Source organism: Sparus aurata, chromosome 1 (assembly GCF_900880675.1).
Source record: "Sparus aurata chromosome 1, fSpaAur1.1, whole genome shotgun sequence".
NCBI lineage: Eukaryota > Metazoa > Chordata > Actinopteri > Spariformes > Sparidae > Sparus > Sparus aurata.
In genome coordinates, this window is record NC_044187.1 from 27,807,978 (window position 1) to 27,826,946 (window position 18,969).

Here is an 18,969-nt window from a genome sequence, read left to right on the forward strand (position 1 = left end):
ATACTGACACGCTGGCTGCATCTCAGTAACTAGAGACATATTTCTGACGTTTAGTTAAGTAGAAAGCAACTGCCTTCAAGATGCATATTTACTTTGTGTCACATTAGATCGCCAGAGGTGACGGGAAAGTCAAACTGCAGAGAGAGCACATCACACAAACTTTCCAAAACATAACTGACCTGGTGGGGAGCTCCATATATGTAGCTGTCAGTGTGCTGACGGAGAGCGGTAAGAAAGAGACAATGAGTGTTTGTGTATGTGTGTGGTCAAATGTCATGCCATTTCTGAATTTGTGAATTTCTGATTTAGCCAGCTCAAGTAATATATGAGTGTGTCAAATTTTCTAAATAAGAAAGAAAGAAAACAAAGACATTGTATCTGGATATGTACATTGTGCATGGTCATTACTGTTTTATTAGATGTTGGAAATCAGTGAGACCAGGGAGAGGATGTTTGTGAGGAACCAGTGCTGTCTTTAAAACAGAGCATGTGTGTGTGTGTGTGTGTGTGTGTGTGTGTGTGCACACGTGTGTGTAGGTGGTGAAATGGTAGAGTCAGAGTTGAGAGGGATCCAGATTGTCACATCACCTTATACCATCAACTTCAAGAAAACGCCCAAATATTTCAAACCAAATATGCCGTTCAATGTTGTGGTAAAGTACACAATTACTTGCAATTTAAAAAACATATGCATAATCACATTTTTTTCCCTTTTTTTAGAGTAAACAGACACATCTTGCATCTGTGTCAATAATCATTTTATTAAATGTTAATACTTGTACAGTGTTCATATGTGTTTTTGCTGCCAAGCTACTACAGTTTACAGACAGAATAGGATTATATTATCCGTTTTCTGGTGTAATTGGGTGTCTACTTTTTTTTAACTGTTTCTGTTTCCTGGATGTAAGATGGAAGTTGTGAATCCTGACGGCTCTCCAGCCCAAGGTGTTTATGTGGTGTTGGATCCGGGAAAAGCGCGGGGCCTCACTGCAGCCAATGGCATTGCTCGGCTTCCCATCAATACAAACGGAACAGCTGAACCAATGAAAATTACTGTGAGTGTCTGAATTTTTTTTCCATTTTTTTTTTTTAGTTTTGGTTAAGCAAAGGAAATCCTCACAATGGCTGGCACAGATCGTCTAATGGCAATTAGATAGGTTTGCCACTGTGGATGGTGCCAGCTCAGGCCTGTGAGAGCTGACCAATCAGAGAAGACCAGGCTTCTGAGGCGAGTGAGCCTTTAGGAGACCGGCACCAAAACAGAGTGTTCCAAAAGAAGGTGCTACAGAAATGGACAATATGAGGAAAATAATGTGTTTTTTGAGCATTTAAGCATGCACAGATTTTCTAGTAGATAACCAAAATAAAAGTGTGATATGGGACCTTTTAATAGTGTAATGATCTGAATAGAATTTTAAAACAATCATATTCCAACATCACTGACATGTGGTTGACATATTTTTCAGCGTTATTTTAAATACATTTTGATTTTGTTTTGTATTACTTTTATTTGTCTGGTTTCTTACTCCTTTGTATTCACAGCTCATTTCTATGTGCAAATAATTGTGTTTTATCTATACGCAGCTTTTTTTTTAAATGTTGCATATATGTTTTCAAATTATTTTGTGGTTTCTTGAGTGTGCTATTGATAAATTGCACTGCATTGAACTCTCTTTTATTGTGAAAAGAAAGAATAGAGATTCTGCATGTACAGTCCATCACTTTATATACATCATCATTTAAATACAAAATGCGTATGTTAACCTGTGGGTTTGATTGTAGGCTAAGACCGCTGTTCCCGGTATCAGTCAAGCATCCGCCACCATGATAGCTCACCCATATACCAGCAAAAGCAGCAGTTACATCCACATAGGTGAGGAAGAACCTGAAATCATATCAGATGGAAACATGGTGATTGTTTTGACAGTGGTGACAGTGGAAGTTCTACCTAACTACCATACATAGGATCCCTTGTTTAGCTAAAACTAAATTTGCAATTATATTGTTGCAGGGGTGGATGCAGCTGAAGCAAAAGTAGGAGACAATCTGAAAATCAGCATCGTCCTCAACCAGCACCAAAAAGCACAAGGCCATATTACGTACTTGGTGAGAGATTTTTTTTAAACTGTCTGTTTATGTGTGTGTTTGTTTGTGGAGATTTGAGTATTTGTGCTGCTTCACACGACATGTGTAGCATATACAGTACATGTATGTTGGATAAATGCTAATGTGTAAACCTGTGTCCTTAGATCCTGAGCAGGGGTCAACTTTTGGAATCTGGCCAATACGAGATAAGAGCGATGACATCCATGGTAGTTGTCATTACGAAAGAAATGCTGCCATCGTTCCGCATCATAGCCTACTACTTTACGAATGACAATGAAGTGGTATCAGACTCTGTTTGGGTAGATGTGGAGGACTCCTGCATGGGCTCGGTGAGACACACGACACTGATGTAACAAATTTTAATTGGGTAAACAAAACACCCACACACAAACTGATAGTTAATTGTATTACAATGCACAAATGCAAATATGCATATGTTTTTTTTATCCAGTTGTTTTAACAATTACAAATGCATATTGGTCTGCTAAACCTCCTTTAGTTGAAGTTGGAATCATCAAGACCAGCTCCATCGTATGAACCTCGCAGGATCTTTCGTCTGAAGGTCACAGGAGACCCAGAGGCCACAGTGGGACTCGTGGTGGTTGACAAAGGCGTCTACGTCCTAAACAACAAGCACCGCCTCACTCAGAAGAAGGCAATTTCTTTATTCCGTTATTCTGTCATTTAAAACCTACATTAATTGCTCAAAATTATTCACTTTTCAATATTTTGACATACAGAGTACTACACTCTCTAGAATATACTTTACCTGATCTACAATATGTTTAAGTATGTGCAAATAATGGAATAAAGTTTTTTTTGTTTAAAGTTCAGTGTTTTGGAGAGCCAGAGGGAGATTGGGTGAATACAAGTATCAAGTATACCATCTGGGAATTTCACCTAGAAAGTTATTAATTCTAAAATAGAGTAATATCAATATCCTGAAAAGACCTGTGTATAATTTATGCTGGTAGGGGTCTCTTAATCAGTGACGTCATGAAATAGCATGGCAACATGCCACCACTGACGATGAAATCTAAATCTACTCATCTGAGTGTGATTGGTTGTCTGTCTCTATGGGTACATCCCAGTACCCTTATTTGACATTACCTCGATCCTGGATCTTCACTTGCTCACCGTCTTACACGTCCAAGAGCTCTTATTAGTGCTCAGAGGATCAGGAGGGAGGACGGACCTCTAAGCTGCAACGATTGAGGACAAATGTGAGCAGCCTTCACAAATGTATTTTTACTGGACAACATGCCCCTTTATTGGATATCAGTTACTGAAGACTGATCGGTCTTATCTGATACATTAGAACGACACTGGAGTTTCATATGGATGTGAAGACAGATAACCGATTAAAGTATAAAATGACTTTCTTGGTTTAATGTTTCTACATTTATTCTATAAAAAAAAAAAAAAAAAAAATCACCCATCTACAATGCAGTACAGAGTTCTCTCCACAGACAGCTTAAAAACCATTCACACCTGGGCTCACCTAGCCCTAGCAACCCACATGAAAGCCAGTTGGGTCAACAACCCTCATGTGTCTCTAACAACTCTGTAAGGACACTCAGACAGAGTTTAAAAACCTGCAACTCCCCTCCAGATGATAGGTGCAACTTCCTCAACAAACTGAAGTCTGGCAAGTCCAGTTCCCTACAAATTTGTCATCAGGGTCTGAATTTTATTCATAACATATGTTTCAGGACAGTCTTTTCATTCAGCTCTAACTTTGGTAATGTGGATGTTTTACTGGCACATACATCTCAATATATAATGGATAGCAATGAGGAAGTGTGTCCCATCACAATTGCATAAGTATATCTTCTTCACAAAATATTAGAATGGGTCTTTTACTGTTTGTGTATGACTTACACTCTACTCAGGTATGGGATCTAGTGGAGAAGTATGACACAGGCTGCACTCCTGGTGGAGGGAAAGAAAGCATGAGTGTGTTTCACGATGCTGGGCTGTTGTTTGTGTCCAACAAGGCTTCTGAGACTCCCTACAGACTAGGTAAAGCTCTCATTCCTTTCCCTCTCCCAACAGGTATGATTCCAGATATGTATTATAGTTACTGTTAAATGCTGTCTTGTCACTTTTTGAAGAGATCACTTGGTCTGCAGTTTTATTTATTTCTTCTCTAGCAAGTAACCGCTATTTAACCATTTTTCTCATTAACTAGTTTTCTCTGCATATTCTGGTGCCCTAGGAAAGGATTCAAATGGCGCCCCTTGGGGATTGATCTTTCATTATAATACATGGCATTTTAATGTTTTATGATTTACAGTTTAACCTTATTCAACTTCTGGCACGTGCAATGTAATCAGGTTTCTGTTAATCTGTACAAAAGTGGCAGATCCCAGATGCTCTCTTTCATTGTTATACTTGGGTGGAGGTGACCTTAAGCTGTCCTGAGCAAATGTTATGATTCGCTATTTGTTTTAATTTATTTGTGACCATTTGTTTCTTCATTATACAATGTACAGGGCTCATTTTAGGCATGTGTTGAAATTATTAGCTCCACTTCAAGAAAATATAACTTAATTACAAAGCTCAAGACAAATATGACAGTCTGCCTCACAGCATTAGGTTTTGAGTGCATTGTGAGCAGTAACTACCAACTTAAAGCAAGACATTAAAAAGATGTATATTTTTGAAAAATTCTCTTTTGTTCTGTGATATTTTCATCTGGGTAAATTCACTTGCATTTCTATAGTGCCTTTTCCAGTCTAAATACTGCTCAAAGCGCTTTTATGACACTTGACACATTTACATGGCAGAGGCAGCCATGCAGTGTGCCAACTGCTGGTCAGGAGAATGCAGCTGGGGGAGCCAGGGATTTGACCCAGCAACCTTCTGATCACCTGCTCTACCTCCTGAGCTACAGCCGCCCTAAAAGCTGGGTTTCTTTTTCTATAGCCACAAACCTTACAGCTCTGTTACAACAGCAGATTGCTAAGCAGAATAAAGTAACAACTGTTAATCAGGCCCACGGTCTATGATGACAACATTTCTCTGTTGGCCTGCAATCCATAGCCACATGATGTAGGCTCTTGTGCTTTAGCACCAGAAACCACAGACGTGTCCTGTCTTATATTACAGTTATGTATGAGGTAGTAGTTAATTCACTTTTCTGGTTGGCAACAAGCAGATTTGTTTGTTTTGTCTTTTCTCCACACTGCCTCACTTGGCTTAGACCCACTCCAACAAGGTACTTATCAAACCAGATACCACATTGCTAATGCTAGCTAGCTAACATTAGGGCAGAACGGTATGCTGGGTACATACTGTAGAACTCAGCCATTCTTGCGTTTTTTCCCTCCACAACCTGGCAACTACCAAGTTGATTGCCGATGAAACACAGATACCACGCGATATCAACAGCATTACACTGTTGGCTCACAAACCTTAGTAGAAGCTGGAATCAACAATCAGAATTGTTACACAGAGATAAACAAAACAATCATTTTGGACACAACAAACTATTGATTCACAATCATAAGCTTTTAAAGGAAATTAGATACATGTTTTCTGCACCTTTCTACAACCTCTGTAGATGTAAATTAAAAAGAAAAAAGATTTGTCTGCGTAAAAATATTATTTATATGACCCTTAACAGTATCACATCAGTGGTGCCACACATAACTCGACCCTAGGTCTAACAATGTTGGGTTCTGTTATGAGCCAGTCTGTTTTACATTCCCAGAATTGAACTGTCCAGTTTCCAGAAGGAGGAAACGAGCCAACACCGTACTGGACATCAGGACCAGCTTATGTAAGAATAACATGGTTATATTTAGATGTACTCTGAAAAGGCATATCATAGTAACCAATCTGGCTGAGCAAATGTGCACGAAGGTAAAACAACTTCTTGATAATCCATTGGCTATCATTAGCATTCAACCACTTCCTAGAGACTGTTTCATCACTATTTTCTTTTGTTCTGTTAAAAAACGCAGTGTGAACATGCATCAGATTTTAGCTACAAAAAAAATCACATTTCATCATTGACATCATATTAACCTCTCCCTTCACCTCTCTCACAACCCTCTGTCATTTTCAAGTGAGTAATTATCAAGAAAAAAAACTACGCGAGTGTTGTTTAGATGGCATGAGGGGCACCCCCCTCTCATACACCTGTGAGAGGCGTAGCAAGTACATCATGGATGATCCAGCCTGTGTCGAGGCCTTCCTGCACTGCTGCAAGAAGCTGGAAGAGAGAGCTGAGACAAAGGAAGACAACCTCCTACTGGCACGCAGTAAGACATGTGGACAAAGCATAGAGGGGAAGGCAGCATTGGTCTTTCAAGGGTCAGGAAATCACCATTCAGTTGAAATATTTTGACTCTTTATATTCCATTTTAGGTGAGGAGGATGAAAGTTACATGGATAGCGATAACATTGTTAGTCGCAGCCAGTTTCCTGAAAGTTGGCAGTGGACAGATATCACACTGGGTGCTTGCTCGAGACAAACACCAAACTGGTGAGTCGACTGATATACACACAGTAAAAACATTGTGGCTGTAGTGATGCCTGTGAGCGAGTTTAGGCAGCCGACTTCAATCGCTTCAGTCGCTAAACTCACATGACATACTCCTGTCACCAAAACATATATTATCATACCCTTCAAGGCAGTGTTCTGCTTTTTCTACTACCACACTCCAAGTGTTGGTGTAAAAAGTACCCAAAAGTTGTACTTGAGTAAAAGTAAAGATTTCATGTTTGGTAAAAGTGAAAGTCACTGTCAAGTCAGCTTATTTCGACCAAAGCATGTTACTAACATTCCATTTAGACTTCAAGGAACCATGTTAAGAGGCAGAAATTACCATAATATGGGACCTTTAAGTGTACTCAAATGAATAAATATATTTACTGCTGTTTATCAAATCAAAACATATGCAGAGTATTATGTAGGGAGGAGCTGCTGCCCAGCCTCCCAGACTCGGCTATTGTGTCAAGAACTAAGTCAGACCTGAGGAATTAACGGTCATATCAGATTCTGCTCTGATCCAGAGCCCTTTACTGATTTTACTGAGTTTTCTTTAAACAGTTGGGATTAAAAAGATATGGATATATCTTCATCCCTGTTTATCAGCCGGCCGGACAGCAGCAGTGATCTGCTGAGGAGACCTTTGTTGTTGGTGTTTATGTCACATTAAATTCAAATTAAATTACGTTGACTGGAGCTGAGGTAGAAATGCAGTCTCCGGTGAAATCTGGTGGTGACACGATTCAGTCACAAATCACTCGAGATCATTATTCATGTTGAGTTTACTGACTTTCCAAACTTTCCTGAAGTAATAAACATATAATAATAAACTTTATTTATATAGCACTTTTCAAAAACACATGTAGGAGCCATTTGTATGTGTGTTTGTTTTGACCACTGGGGGGAGTTTGGTTTGTGTCACTGATTGCAGATAGGCACCAGGTGTGTATATATAGATAATTTTAGGTAAGTTTTGGGTAGTAGGTGAAGGGAGCACACGATTTCTACCGTTAAGCCATCGTTAAGTTACCGTTTAAACCACCATTTACCCACCACTAGCAATAAGACAAGAAATATCAACATATACCTTGAAGTCTTAAAATGTAAGTACCAGTATTCATGTGCAACTTTCAATAAACGACAACAAAGAAACCTAAGACAAACTCACATTTCTGTTTGATGTAAACGTGTCAGGAATCCGCCTCTCACCCAACAAGTGACTGAATTGGACAGTCATTACAACACAGTTTACAGAAGGCTTTGACAAAACAAGGCGGAAGAAAGTAGACTAAAACATTATTTTTAATTGCAAAGGACAAATTAAATAAATGGCATTTATAACTAAATAATTAGAAACAAATAATTTGAATAACAGAAGCAGGGGCGGTTCTGGGGGGGGGCAACAGGGGCCAGTGCCCACGTAACTCTGAGTCTGGACCCCCCTGTGGCCCCCCCGACAGGGAGTCTGCATCAATAATACAATGACAGATTTCTTGCACTGATTCTTTACTGAAGGGAAAGGTGGAAATAAAGTGTCTCAGCAGTTTACTACCCAATCAAAGTTGTTGAAATTATAAACATTGTTTGAAGTCCCATTTATCCCTTATCTGAATGAGGGATTTGTCTTTTCCCGGGTTGTATGTGCCCCCTAACAAAAAAGCTGGCCCCAACCTGGCCCCCCTATTAAAACCGGTCTAGAACCGCCACTGAACAGAATTAATGATAAAATGAGTAAAGTAAGTAAAAAATGAAATGAATAAACAAATTAATATAATACACAAAAACGGTAGGAGTAAAAGTAAAAGGACGACATCACATAAAGGCAAGTCTATAAAAATGGGTTGATGATGATGATTTACCGATCCTGCAAGCGTTGTCTCCTCAGACAGGGTGTTCAAAAGCCGAGGGGCCCTGATGACGAAGGCACGATCACCTTTAGTTTTTAGCCTCGACTTTAGAACGGTTAGAAGGGCCCCGCCTGAGAATCTAAGGCTGTGAGCTGTCTCGTAAGGAATAAAAATGTTTGCTATATAGGTCGGAGGCAGACCCAGAACTGCTTTAAAAGTGATCAGTAAAATCTTAAAGTCAATTCTAAAACTGACGGGGAGCCAATGAAGGGAAGCTAAGATTGGGGTAATGTGATGTCATCTGGTAAACCAGTTAGAAGCCTAGCTGCTGAATTCTGTGCCAGTTGGAGGCAAGAGAGGGATTTCTGATTGATACCGGACAGAAGGGAGTACCAGTAATCTAGTCTGGAAAAGATGAATGCATGAAGTACTTCTTCCAGGTCGGGAGGTTGAGAAGGTATATTTGTATGTCGTCTGTATAGCAGTGGAAAGAAATATTATGGTGTTCGCAGTACCGCTGCTAGCCAATTTGGTGCCCAAAGCATAATTCCTTTATGATGCCTGAACTACTTGTAGATGGTTGCTCATCATCTGTATCTTTCTCTTGGCCACGTGCTCCTCCTTGCGCGTATCTCATCATTGACCCTGCATCAATTTCAAAATACGAGGAAAAAGGATCAGTATAGAAAGAGACAAAATATTCAAACAAAGAATCTTATACCGAAAAAATTATAAACATTTAAAATTGAAAGGATGCAGCCAAGGGGCTCTCCCCTTTATTACTTATTTATCAACTATTTGATAAATCGAATCTAATCTAAGATAAAAAGCATGATAGAATGAGTTGCAATATTGCACACATTTCTGAATCTTAAACATTATTTTACCATTTAATGGAATACAACTTAAATGTGGTTACGAGAGCATTTTGTCTACTACAAAATGTTTTTTTATTTCACCGGCAGAAATCGTCCATGCCTTTGCAATCAAAACGCTAGTTCATTTTGTCATGTAGCTTCTGTCACATTCAGCTGTAACTAAGCTAGCTGTAGCGGTACCACTAAAAGTCTGAGTTCTTCAGACTTCACATTATCAAGAGCCATTTTCTGTCCCGCTGCACATCGGACACCTCACCTAATTTGACCTCACCTAAAACTTAAAAAAAAATGTTATCACTGCCTTTCTTGTGTGTTTCAGTCGCAAATCAAATGAGTTAACAATCGCTTTGAAGGACTCCATCACAACCTGGCAGTTCATTGGCATCAGCCTTTCAAAAAGTCATGGTGAGGATTTCTTGTAGCCACTGTTGCCCTAAAATCACCACCCCTCCTTTTTGTTTCTCTCAGTTTTCTCTCGTTTGATTCTCGCCTCGTCTTCAAGGTATCTGTGTGGCTGATCCGTTGGAGGTAATTGTGCAGAAAGACTTCTTCATTGATCTCAGGCTGCCTTATTCTGCTGTCCGAGGAGAGCAGCTAGAAGTTAAGGCAATCCTCCACAACTACAACGATCACGAGATCACTGTAAGTGTGCACTATTCTTCTCTCTGTGTTTCAGGACAGAACGTTGATAATTTAGCATAGTTTATGTAGTTTAGCTATTGAGTTTAATACAAAGAGAGGTCAACAGCCATGCTTTCAGTGCTTTTATTTATAATTAATTATGCTACATTTTAAGCTAAAACAGTACAAAATGACTCTCAGTAATTTCAAACAGTTGTTAGTACTGCCAATCTCATCCCACTTACGGTGTATTTCCACTGGCACATTTGGCCCCACTGATTCAGACTGAGCCAATTTACACCACCAGTTTTTTCTGCACCAAATTGGGCCAAGCTGAGCCTAGGATGGTTTCTCTTCAGAGTAGGGCCTGCCCCCGCCTCCAACCTGTAAAAACCCCTGTCTCTTCATTCCTTGCTTAGCAGGAAACTGGAGAGAAAAGTGTTTTTAAAAACCCTCAGTAGCTGTTGTAGCTTCTGACTGAATATCTGTGGTTTTAAAGTTCAGTTTCTCTCCTGCGTCCCTGTTCGTACTTTGTTGTATTGTTTCTTAACGTTCGTTCTCAGCTGTTTCAGGAGTCGTTTTAGTTCCTACTGGGAAACAGAGAAACCATAAAAGCTGTTAAAACATTAAATAATGGTGGACTTTTATTTTTAAGAATTCACTACAAGAAATTAAACATCTTGTGCACCAAATTAGTTGATCTTTGTTAGTGGCTATTCTTTGATAATACTGCAGGCAGGAAGAGTATTTACAGCCGTTCCTTTGACCACCACTCAAGACAAGCGTGGCGTCAATCCCTGTTCTAATGGAGACGCAAATCCCTGCCGCGCTGGGATGACGTGCTAAATCGCAGATCACAAACGTCATCGATCAGACACGACAGTGAAACAGGCTGTTGGGTTGTTGGGCCAGATAAAATGAGCACACCCAAAATGTTACTGGTAATCGCCTATAAATCCATGTAAACTGTAATGAATGTTTATGAAAGGCATTTATAAAAGATGTTTTATCATAGCATTACAATCATACAAAGCACCTGACACTGAAGTGCTAATGGATTATATCTGGAGCCTCATAAATCTCATCTTATTTCATTAAGATCTTATCTGCATTCAGACTCACATACGTAAAGGTTTTCTCCACCATTGTCTCATTTTTCAAGGTGCGAGTGGATCTACTTGAGGCGGAGCATGTGTGCAGTGCAGCTTCTAAGCGTGGGAGGTATCGTCAGGAGGTCCAAGTTGGACCCAGGACTACACGATCTGTACCCTTCGTCATCATTCCCATGAAAGACCGAGAAATCCCCATTGAGGTCAAAGCAGCTGTAAAAGACTCGGGGCTCACTGATGGAATCAGGAAGATGCTGCGGGTGGTGGTAAGAGAAAGGAGTCATGTGGCGGGTTTGGAGCGTGACATACCACATTTTGCTGTTCTCCTGTTGCAGTGTTAATATTAGAGACACAAGAATGCAATATTGTGAATTGTTTGCTTAAAACATAAGGGTGTAATTGTTGTTTTTCTAGCCTGAAGGCATGCTGAAAAAATCTGTAAAGAGTATAACCCTTGACCCCGCTAAGAAAGGTGTAGGTGAGTTTATTATCAAAGTAACTGCAGTGAACACAGAAAAGGTTTAATATCTGTTGTCTCAATTTGGTAACACCTCAACTTCTCAACTGTTTCTTAATCTAGATGGCAAACATGAGGAGATTATGAACAGTGACATTTCTATGAAAGACTTGGTTCCAGGCGCAGCTACTTGGACAGACATATATTCGACAGGTGAGATATAATGTTGTATTTAGACATATTATGTGATACAATCGTTAACTGTAATTGTTGCAAGAAGCAGACTTGCTGCCCTTAATTGACCAGCTAACCTCGTTGCCTGAACCTCTGTATTGTTCCTATGTATCCACACAGGAAGAGAGCAGATAGGTGCACTGGTGGAGAACGCCATCAGTGGGAAATCAATGGGTACTCTGATCAAAGCGCCCTCAGGCTGTGGAGAGCAGAACATGATCGGCATGACTCTACCTGTCATTGCAGCCATGTATTTAGACAAAACCCATCAGTGGGAAGCTGTGGGCTTTAAAAAACGCCAAGAAGCCCTTCAACACATCATGACCGGTAAGCACACACGGATGTAATTATTTGCACAAATACCAGAAATATAGCTAAACCACTAACTCAAACTGGCATCTGGTGGACATGATTCAGTTAAGAGTTGAAGGACAGGCAGTGAAATGGTTGTGTGTTTTGTTCATGTCCAGGCTACGAGAACGAGCTTGCTTTCCGTAAAGGTGATGGGTCTTTTGCTGTGTTCCCGGACCATGAAAGCAGCACCTGGTGAGGCATCAAAACAAGATTGAACTTGTATTCAAATATCAAGCACATCCTCACTAAAATTAGGTTCTGAGTAGCTGCTATGATAACAGATATAGTTCAAGCATATTAAACGCTATTGTCTCCTCTCCTCTCCTCTCCTCTCAAAGGCTGACAGCTTATGTCACCAAAGTGTTTGCCATGGCCACCAATCTGGTGGCAGTGAAGAACAACACCATTTGTGATGCTGTCGAGTTTCTGATTTCCAAACAGAAATCTGACGGCTCATTCAGAGAAGATGGAACGATTATCCATGGAGAGATGATTGTGCGTGCACAGAGTGACATCAGTTCTTCATCTTAGGGCCATAGGCACTATATAATTGACTTTCCCTGTGTATGAATAAACAGATGTTTAATTATGTTGACTGTAATGATATGATTGTACTGACCTGTTTTTTGTGTGTGCATGTTTAGGGTGATTTGCAAGGTAAAGATTCAGACACCTCCATGACGGCCTTCTGCCTCATTGCCATGCAGGAGTCACGCACTATATGTAATGACAGTGCTCATGTGAGTACCTCACCTCCATACAGTGTATTGTGCTCCGTTACAACCAGGGCCTAGGGGAAACCTGGGCGTAACATGAAAATGAGACTCCCTTCTTCCTTTTCCCCAAGCACCACCAGCAGCATCATCTTTTCTGTCCTTTTTGCAGTCAGCAATCCCCACACAAGCACCCAGGAAGAGCACCATGTTTTGAAGCCTGTTTTTAAGTTTTAAGCTTACATTTTAAAAGAAGTGTCTGTAAAACAGTCGATACTTTTCTTGAGCATCACAACCCAATGAGATGATTAATTTGACTATCAAAATTCATTCCAATTAAATCTGGAAGAGTCTAGAAGAGCCGCACATTTAAATTATTTTATTTTATTTGTATGTTTTTTCCATCTGCCCAGAATTTGAAAGAAAGTACAGACAAAGCAGTATCCTACCTGGAAGGACGTCTGCACAGCCTCACCAACTCATATGCTGCTGCGATGACATCCTACGCCCTTGCAAATGAAAACAAACTAAACAAACAGATCCTCTTCAAGTTTCGCCCAACAGGTTTTGCCACGAGACAATATTGTTTAACATACTGAGAAACAATCAAGTCTAGATTCTATAAGGATATGAACTTTTTCCACAGATGCAGCCTAATGCTTACCATACCCACACCAACTGATTAGTGTGTGTGTGTGGGGTTGGGGGGGGGGGGGCAGATGAGCAAAAGTGATTGAAGTGATTTGCTTAGTAATTTTTTATACACTTGTATTTCTGAATTTGATGGTTTTGTGATTTGTCAATGTTGATGAAGATTTTGAAGAAGTATTTTAATGTTTATCTTTTTCAGGTTCAACTCACTGGCCTGTACGTGACACGCAGCTTTTCACACTGGAGGCCACAGCTTATGCTCTCCTAGCTTTGGTCAGGGCCAAGGTGAGACATATCCCATTTGTGCACAATTTGAATTTGATCAGCATGTCATGCTGTGAAAAACATACAGTGGAGTTGTGTTGTCCTTCATGCTACATCAGTGAGGGTATTGATGATTGATGACAAAAACAAAAACACAAAAAATATCTAGTGTGGAGGAACAGACCATAACCATTCATTGGTCGGAGAAAATGTTTGTCTAGGCTGTGATTACTGAAGAGAACGTCGAGGTGCCTCGCTTATTAAAGATGCGAGCCTATGAAGGTATTCCAGACGTCCTTTGCCCCGGCTCCTCTTGCCACCCTACAGAGGAAACCCATTGCTGTTGCTTGTATCCGCGATTACCTAAATCCGGACCCACAGTTTATAATCATAGATGAAGCTTGAAAGATAGATGGACTGGTAAATCGACATCCCTCGACAACATGATGATCTGGCACAAGGCCTGCAGCACTGATAATGCCGCACCAAACCACCCGTCCTTTGCAAGCTTCATCTTCCCGTCACTTGTTTACAAGACCACAAGATACTTAAACTCATTTACTTGGGGTAGGAGCTCACTCCCCAACCAGAGGGATCAATCCACCGTTTTTCCACAGAGAACCATGGCCACAAACATGGAGGTGCTGCCCATCATCCCAACCGCTTTACACACGGCTGTAAACCACTCCAGTGACGGCTCAGATGTTTTTTCTTTGGGCTGCACCTAGTTGAGCCCCATGGGCTAAGGCCCGGCCACCAGACACTTGCAGTTGAGCTCCCCTCCTAAGTCTGGCTCCAGAAGGGGGCCCTGGTGACCCTATACCAAACGAGGTACTCTTTCTCTTTTGTTAGAGAAGGAGCGAGATCAAACTCAGCTGATCGGCTTCATCAGCACTGCGTGGATATGGTTTGCACAGATTTGATTGACAGTGGCCAGGAAACACATCTGAGCAGCTCCTCAACTGTCAACTGTCAAGGGAGAAATGAATAGGACTTTCATTTAAAAGTAATCAATAGTAAATGATACAGCTGAGTTAACTGTAATCAATCGATTTCAATCCTTTTCTTGATTTTTCATTATTAAAGGATTTTGAGAATGCCAGACCTGTTGTCCGATGGTTCAACCAACAGCAGATAGATGGCGGAGGCTATGGATCAACTCAGGTAAGACTCTCTCTCACTCTGTTGCAGAACTTGTATGTACAGTATATGTATGCAATTATGTATCTATAGTCAGTTTTTTTTTTAGTGAAGACTTATTTTCTTTATTCTTCTGGAGCTTTAGTTACCAGTCAATTTTGTGAGTCTTGCTGTCTCTCTCTCTCTCATTGCCTTTATTTCTCTTGCCAGGCTACCATAATGGTGTACCAGGCAATAGCTGAATACTGGATTGGTGCTAATGAGGAGGAGTATGAAGTGAATGTGGACATTAAGATTCCAGGAAGGTCAAAGCCTGAAAAGTTCAACTTCAACAGAGAAAACCACTATACCACCAGAACAGCTAAGGTGAAATCACACACAGTCACAATGTGACCAATTACAGCTGCATTAATGGCAACTAGGGAGCAGAAGAACATAAAAATTAGTTATTGGACACATGGCTCTCAAATGAGGAGATCAAATTATGGAGGGAAACCACAAAACATAGAGCTCTATTTTCATGCAGGCCACTAAGTGGCAGAACATGTTGCTGAGGGACAGTACGTTTATCACTTGCTGCTGCCAAAATGTCCAAGTCTTATAGACTTCAAATGCACAATACCCACACAGCACATGAAATTTGGTGCATTAATCATTCGACTCAGCTTCTTCTGCAAATACACAGATATATAAATTTTTTAGTGCATTTTTCTCCAACACAATTCCATGAAAAGTCATTAATAATTTAATAATTTAATAATAATATTTTTTTTCAGTTTTAACACTATCTCTCCGTCTCAATCCAAAACATTGGGTAACCATGAGACTCCACAATCCAAAACTAGGTGCTAGCTAGGGTGGAGAGCTCAGTAAGATTGCAGAGTTGAGCTGTAATTCTCTTCATTCACATTATATGTAATAATACACCAATATTATTTTTAATTTCTGTATCTACTGAAAGCAATTTTCTAATTAAGCAGCTCTTGGTGTGTGTGGTGTGTGTGTGTGTGTGTGTGTGTGTGTGTGTGTGTGTGTGTGTGTTCACGTTCACATTTTAACAGCTCAACAAAATAAACCAGGATTTGACAGTGTCTGCCACGGGATCAGGAGAGGCAACAGTGAAAGTGAGTAACACATTTTTGTTTTTGTTCCAAATTGTATTTTCTTTGGTGTGTTATCATGCCTCTCACGCATTCAAAATAAAAATACGTTTTAGAATAGTTGCTTGGTAGAGTTATGTGGAAAGCTTAAAGCGCTAATTTCTCCCTCAATAACATTTTTTATTTTAAAAAGAGCAACTTGTAAGATATGGCCAGAGTTTTTGGTTTAAACCACTCAAAAACTCAATGAATATTATCAACATAGTGTGAAGAAACATCACTAATACGTTATGTCAGAGATGTCAATGTACTGTGTCGTAGAGGTACCAGGAAGAGGTGATCATTCAAAAGCCCCCCGTAGTTTCAGTTGGCAGATATATGCCGGCTGTTAGTGTAAGAAATGAACAGAATAATTTAATAAAATTTCATGAAATGTAATACTTTTACATCTATTTTTCTTATTAAACATAAAAATAAAACTGGACACCTTCTGACTTGGTTTGTCCCTCCACTGTCACAGACTAAGAATATTCTGCCTCCCAGGCTGCTAAAGACAGTTGAGCTAGGCTCTGTCACCCATGCTGACTCTCCCTGTGATCGGAGGTCCCAGTCCAGACAAACTCTCGTGCCACTGGCTCCACCGCTAATTGAGCATTGAGCTAATTAGCTAACAGTAGCTGTCTACAGCCAAGGAAAGCTAGCACAGAGCAGCAGTTGTCGGTAACCCTTTTAATATGCTTCCCCCCTTGTTTTTGGAGTTACCTCTGAATTCTGGCCATACTTTACAAATTACGCCTTTAACTACAGACACTACACAAGTCCCTTTCTAGCAATAATGCCACATTCCAAGACGTTAGACATTAACTTGATGAGTACAGTAATGTAATAACCAATAGTGGTAGCCAGGCCTGTGAAAGTAGGATTCAAGCTGTTATTAACTGCACTGATCCCTTAATACACTTTGTGTCTGTTTGACAGATGGTGTCGCTGTATTACGCTCTGCCTGAAGAAACGGAAAGTGATTGTCAGAAGTTTAACCTGTCTGTGCAGCTCAAACCAGGTGATTTTGTGCCTTCTCCCTAACACCAGAATATCCACTGATATTTAAAACAAGAGTGGAATTTCTGCAAGAAAGTACAGTCATACTAAGACAAACAATTATATTAATATATGGATCCATCTACTGTTCCCAGGAAAATATGCTCCTGGGGATTTCGTTCAAGTTGAACTAAGACATCAAAGCCCCCCAGTCCTTTTTTGAAGTACCCCTTTACTCCTTACTTTACTGCCGCTACCTGTTTAGCTTCTGATCAACCAAATGTTTTGCTCCTCTAGAGAACATGAATACAGATGAGAAGACATACAAGTTGATAATAACGATTTTGTAAGTACAATCAGGAAGTCATACTGACAAGTGTCACTTTCCTTCACTTTCACTCTTGCATTTCCATTGCCTTGCCATTATCTTTTAATTATCCTGCCCTTTACATCTCGAACTGTCTTATTTTCTCACAGCTGGTTCAGACCGGGTTATGTCAAGAGCCCATTCTCTGATGTTTATTTGTACTTTGGAAGTTGGTACACTATATAGCGAGACCACTATAGCCAGCATCCGGGAAATAAGACTGCGATATCATTCCTGGGGGAAGTTGCCCACTATCAAAGTACGTCTGCTACATTGTGGAATGATATCCTTTTGTTTAACTGGCAACAGCAGCTAACTCACTCTTACCAAAGCCACCAGACTCCATTTACAGGGTCAGTAATTTTACCCTTACAGACTTCACAACCAACTCCTGTTTGGGTGTAATAAACCTGCATTAGTTGCTGCATTACACGTGAAAATATTCTAGCACTGTACACTGTTTTCCTTCACAGCCTCTCTGATGTCCACCCTCCCTCTCGCTCCTCTCCCGATATTTTCATCTCTAACATGGTGAATTAAGGATTTATAAAACTTATTATAAAATGAAAATAAAATGACTGGTGGCTTTGAAGAAATTTTTGCCGCTGTGTTTGGTCAATCAAACAGGGTCTTATTATTTAACAAAAAGGTCTCTCTAGGGATCCTTTTTATAATGTTGTCCATATCTATCAGTGGTAGAAACAAGTACTTGTAGTGGATGTACTTTGATGGTGCAAATTTGCTTGAGGGAGATTGCAGCCCATTTCATGGCTGCCAGCTGCAGTGTTCTCACTCAATATAGAACCTTTTTCAAAATTGTTTCCTAATTAGTCACTTAGACACAAACATCATGAATCATTTGTGAACTATTTTATACTAATGTACAATAATTCAAATAATGATTCACTACACTTAAGTCTGTCACACTGTCTCTTATTGAAATTAAAATCTTTTCTCAAAGTCATAGTTATTTTTCTCTGTAGCTCATGGTTATATATACATCGGGAAATCTTCATAGAATTTTTTTTTTTTTTTTGTCTGTTTTTCTGCTTTACTTCTTTCAACTTTTTTGTACAGGTATAAGGATGAGGAGCGTGATGCAACCATGACAATCGTGGATATTGGCATGTTAACTGGCTTCATCGCTGACCAAACCGACCTGAAAGCCGTAAGACTAACACAGACAGACAGACACACACACACACACACACACACAACGCAAGATGTTTTTACAGCGGAGAGCTACAGCGGTAAAACTTCAAATTACAACTTCTAAAATACGTGGCAAGAGTCTTGAAAAATGTCCCAGTGGCACAACCATATCCTGAAATGTTAACACCAGCTTCAACTGCTGGCTGGATATGAGACCAGCTGCGATACCATGTCCATCTGTCTGTCTGTCCATTTGTGCCATTCTTGTCAACACGATGTTTCAAGAGCGCCATCAGGGAATTTTTTCAAATTTGGTCCACTATGCATCCAGATACAAATCCAATTGATTATCTGGTGTTCGTGCTAGAGCAAGTCTGATCCACAGAGGCCCCATCTCCAAACATACAGGACCCATAGGATCCACTACAAACATCCCTTGT

The 18,969-nt window shown here is 40.1% G+C and overlaps 1 protein-coding gene across 1 annotated transcript in view; it reads left to right on the forward strand.

The window, feature by feature from the left end:
- LOC115591460 (complement C3-like) overlaps positions 1-18,969 on the forward strand; it is a 29,832-nt gene that overhangs the window by 6,979 nt on the left and 3,884 nt on the right. The window contains exons 9-36 of the mRNA XM_030433511.1: positions 108-228; positions 538-653; positions 909-1,055; positions 1,783-1,873; positions 2,012-2,106; positions 2,250-2,435; positions 2,606-2,761; positions 3,999-4,128; positions 5,822-5,890; positions 6,180-6,374; positions 6,481-6,598; positions 9,649-9,734; positions 9,832-9,971; positions 11,113-11,325; positions 11,474-11,537; positions 11,640-11,729; positions 11,871-12,077; positions 12,221-12,296; positions 12,443-12,599; positions 12,749-12,844; positions 13,231-13,381; positions 13,668-13,753; positions 14,819-14,896; positions 15,083-15,238; positions 15,934-15,996; positions 16,951-17,032; positions 17,308-17,356; positions 18,455-18,545. Of these exons, the coding sequence (XP_030289371.1) occupies positions 108-228; positions 538-653; positions 909-1,055; positions 1,783-1,873; positions 2,012-2,106; positions 2,250-2,435; positions 2,606-2,761; positions 3,999-4,128; positions 5,822-5,890; positions 6,180-6,374; positions 6,481-6,598; positions 9,649-9,734; positions 9,832-9,971; positions 11,113-11,325; positions 11,474-11,537; positions 11,640-11,729; positions 11,871-12,077; positions 12,221-12,296; positions 12,443-12,599; positions 12,749-12,844; positions 13,231-13,381; positions 13,668-13,753; positions 14,819-14,896; positions 15,083-15,238; positions 15,934-15,996; positions 16,951-17,032; positions 17,308-17,356; positions 18,455-18,545 (3,309 nt within the window). The remainder of the gene's footprint in view (positions 1-107; positions 229-537; positions 654-908; positions 1,056-1,782; positions 1,874-2,011; positions 2,107-2,249; positions 2,436-2,605; positions 2,762-3,998; positions 4,129-5,821; positions 5,891-6,179; positions 6,375-6,480; positions 6,599-9,648; positions 9,735-9,831; positions 9,972-11,112; positions 11,326-11,473; positions 11,538-11,639; positions 11,730-11,870; positions 12,078-12,220; positions 12,297-12,442; positions 12,600-12,748; positions 12,845-13,230; positions 13,382-13,667; positions 13,754-14,818; positions 14,897-15,082; positions 15,239-15,933; positions 15,997-16,950; positions 17,033-17,307; positions 17,357-18,454; positions 18,546-18,969) is intronic.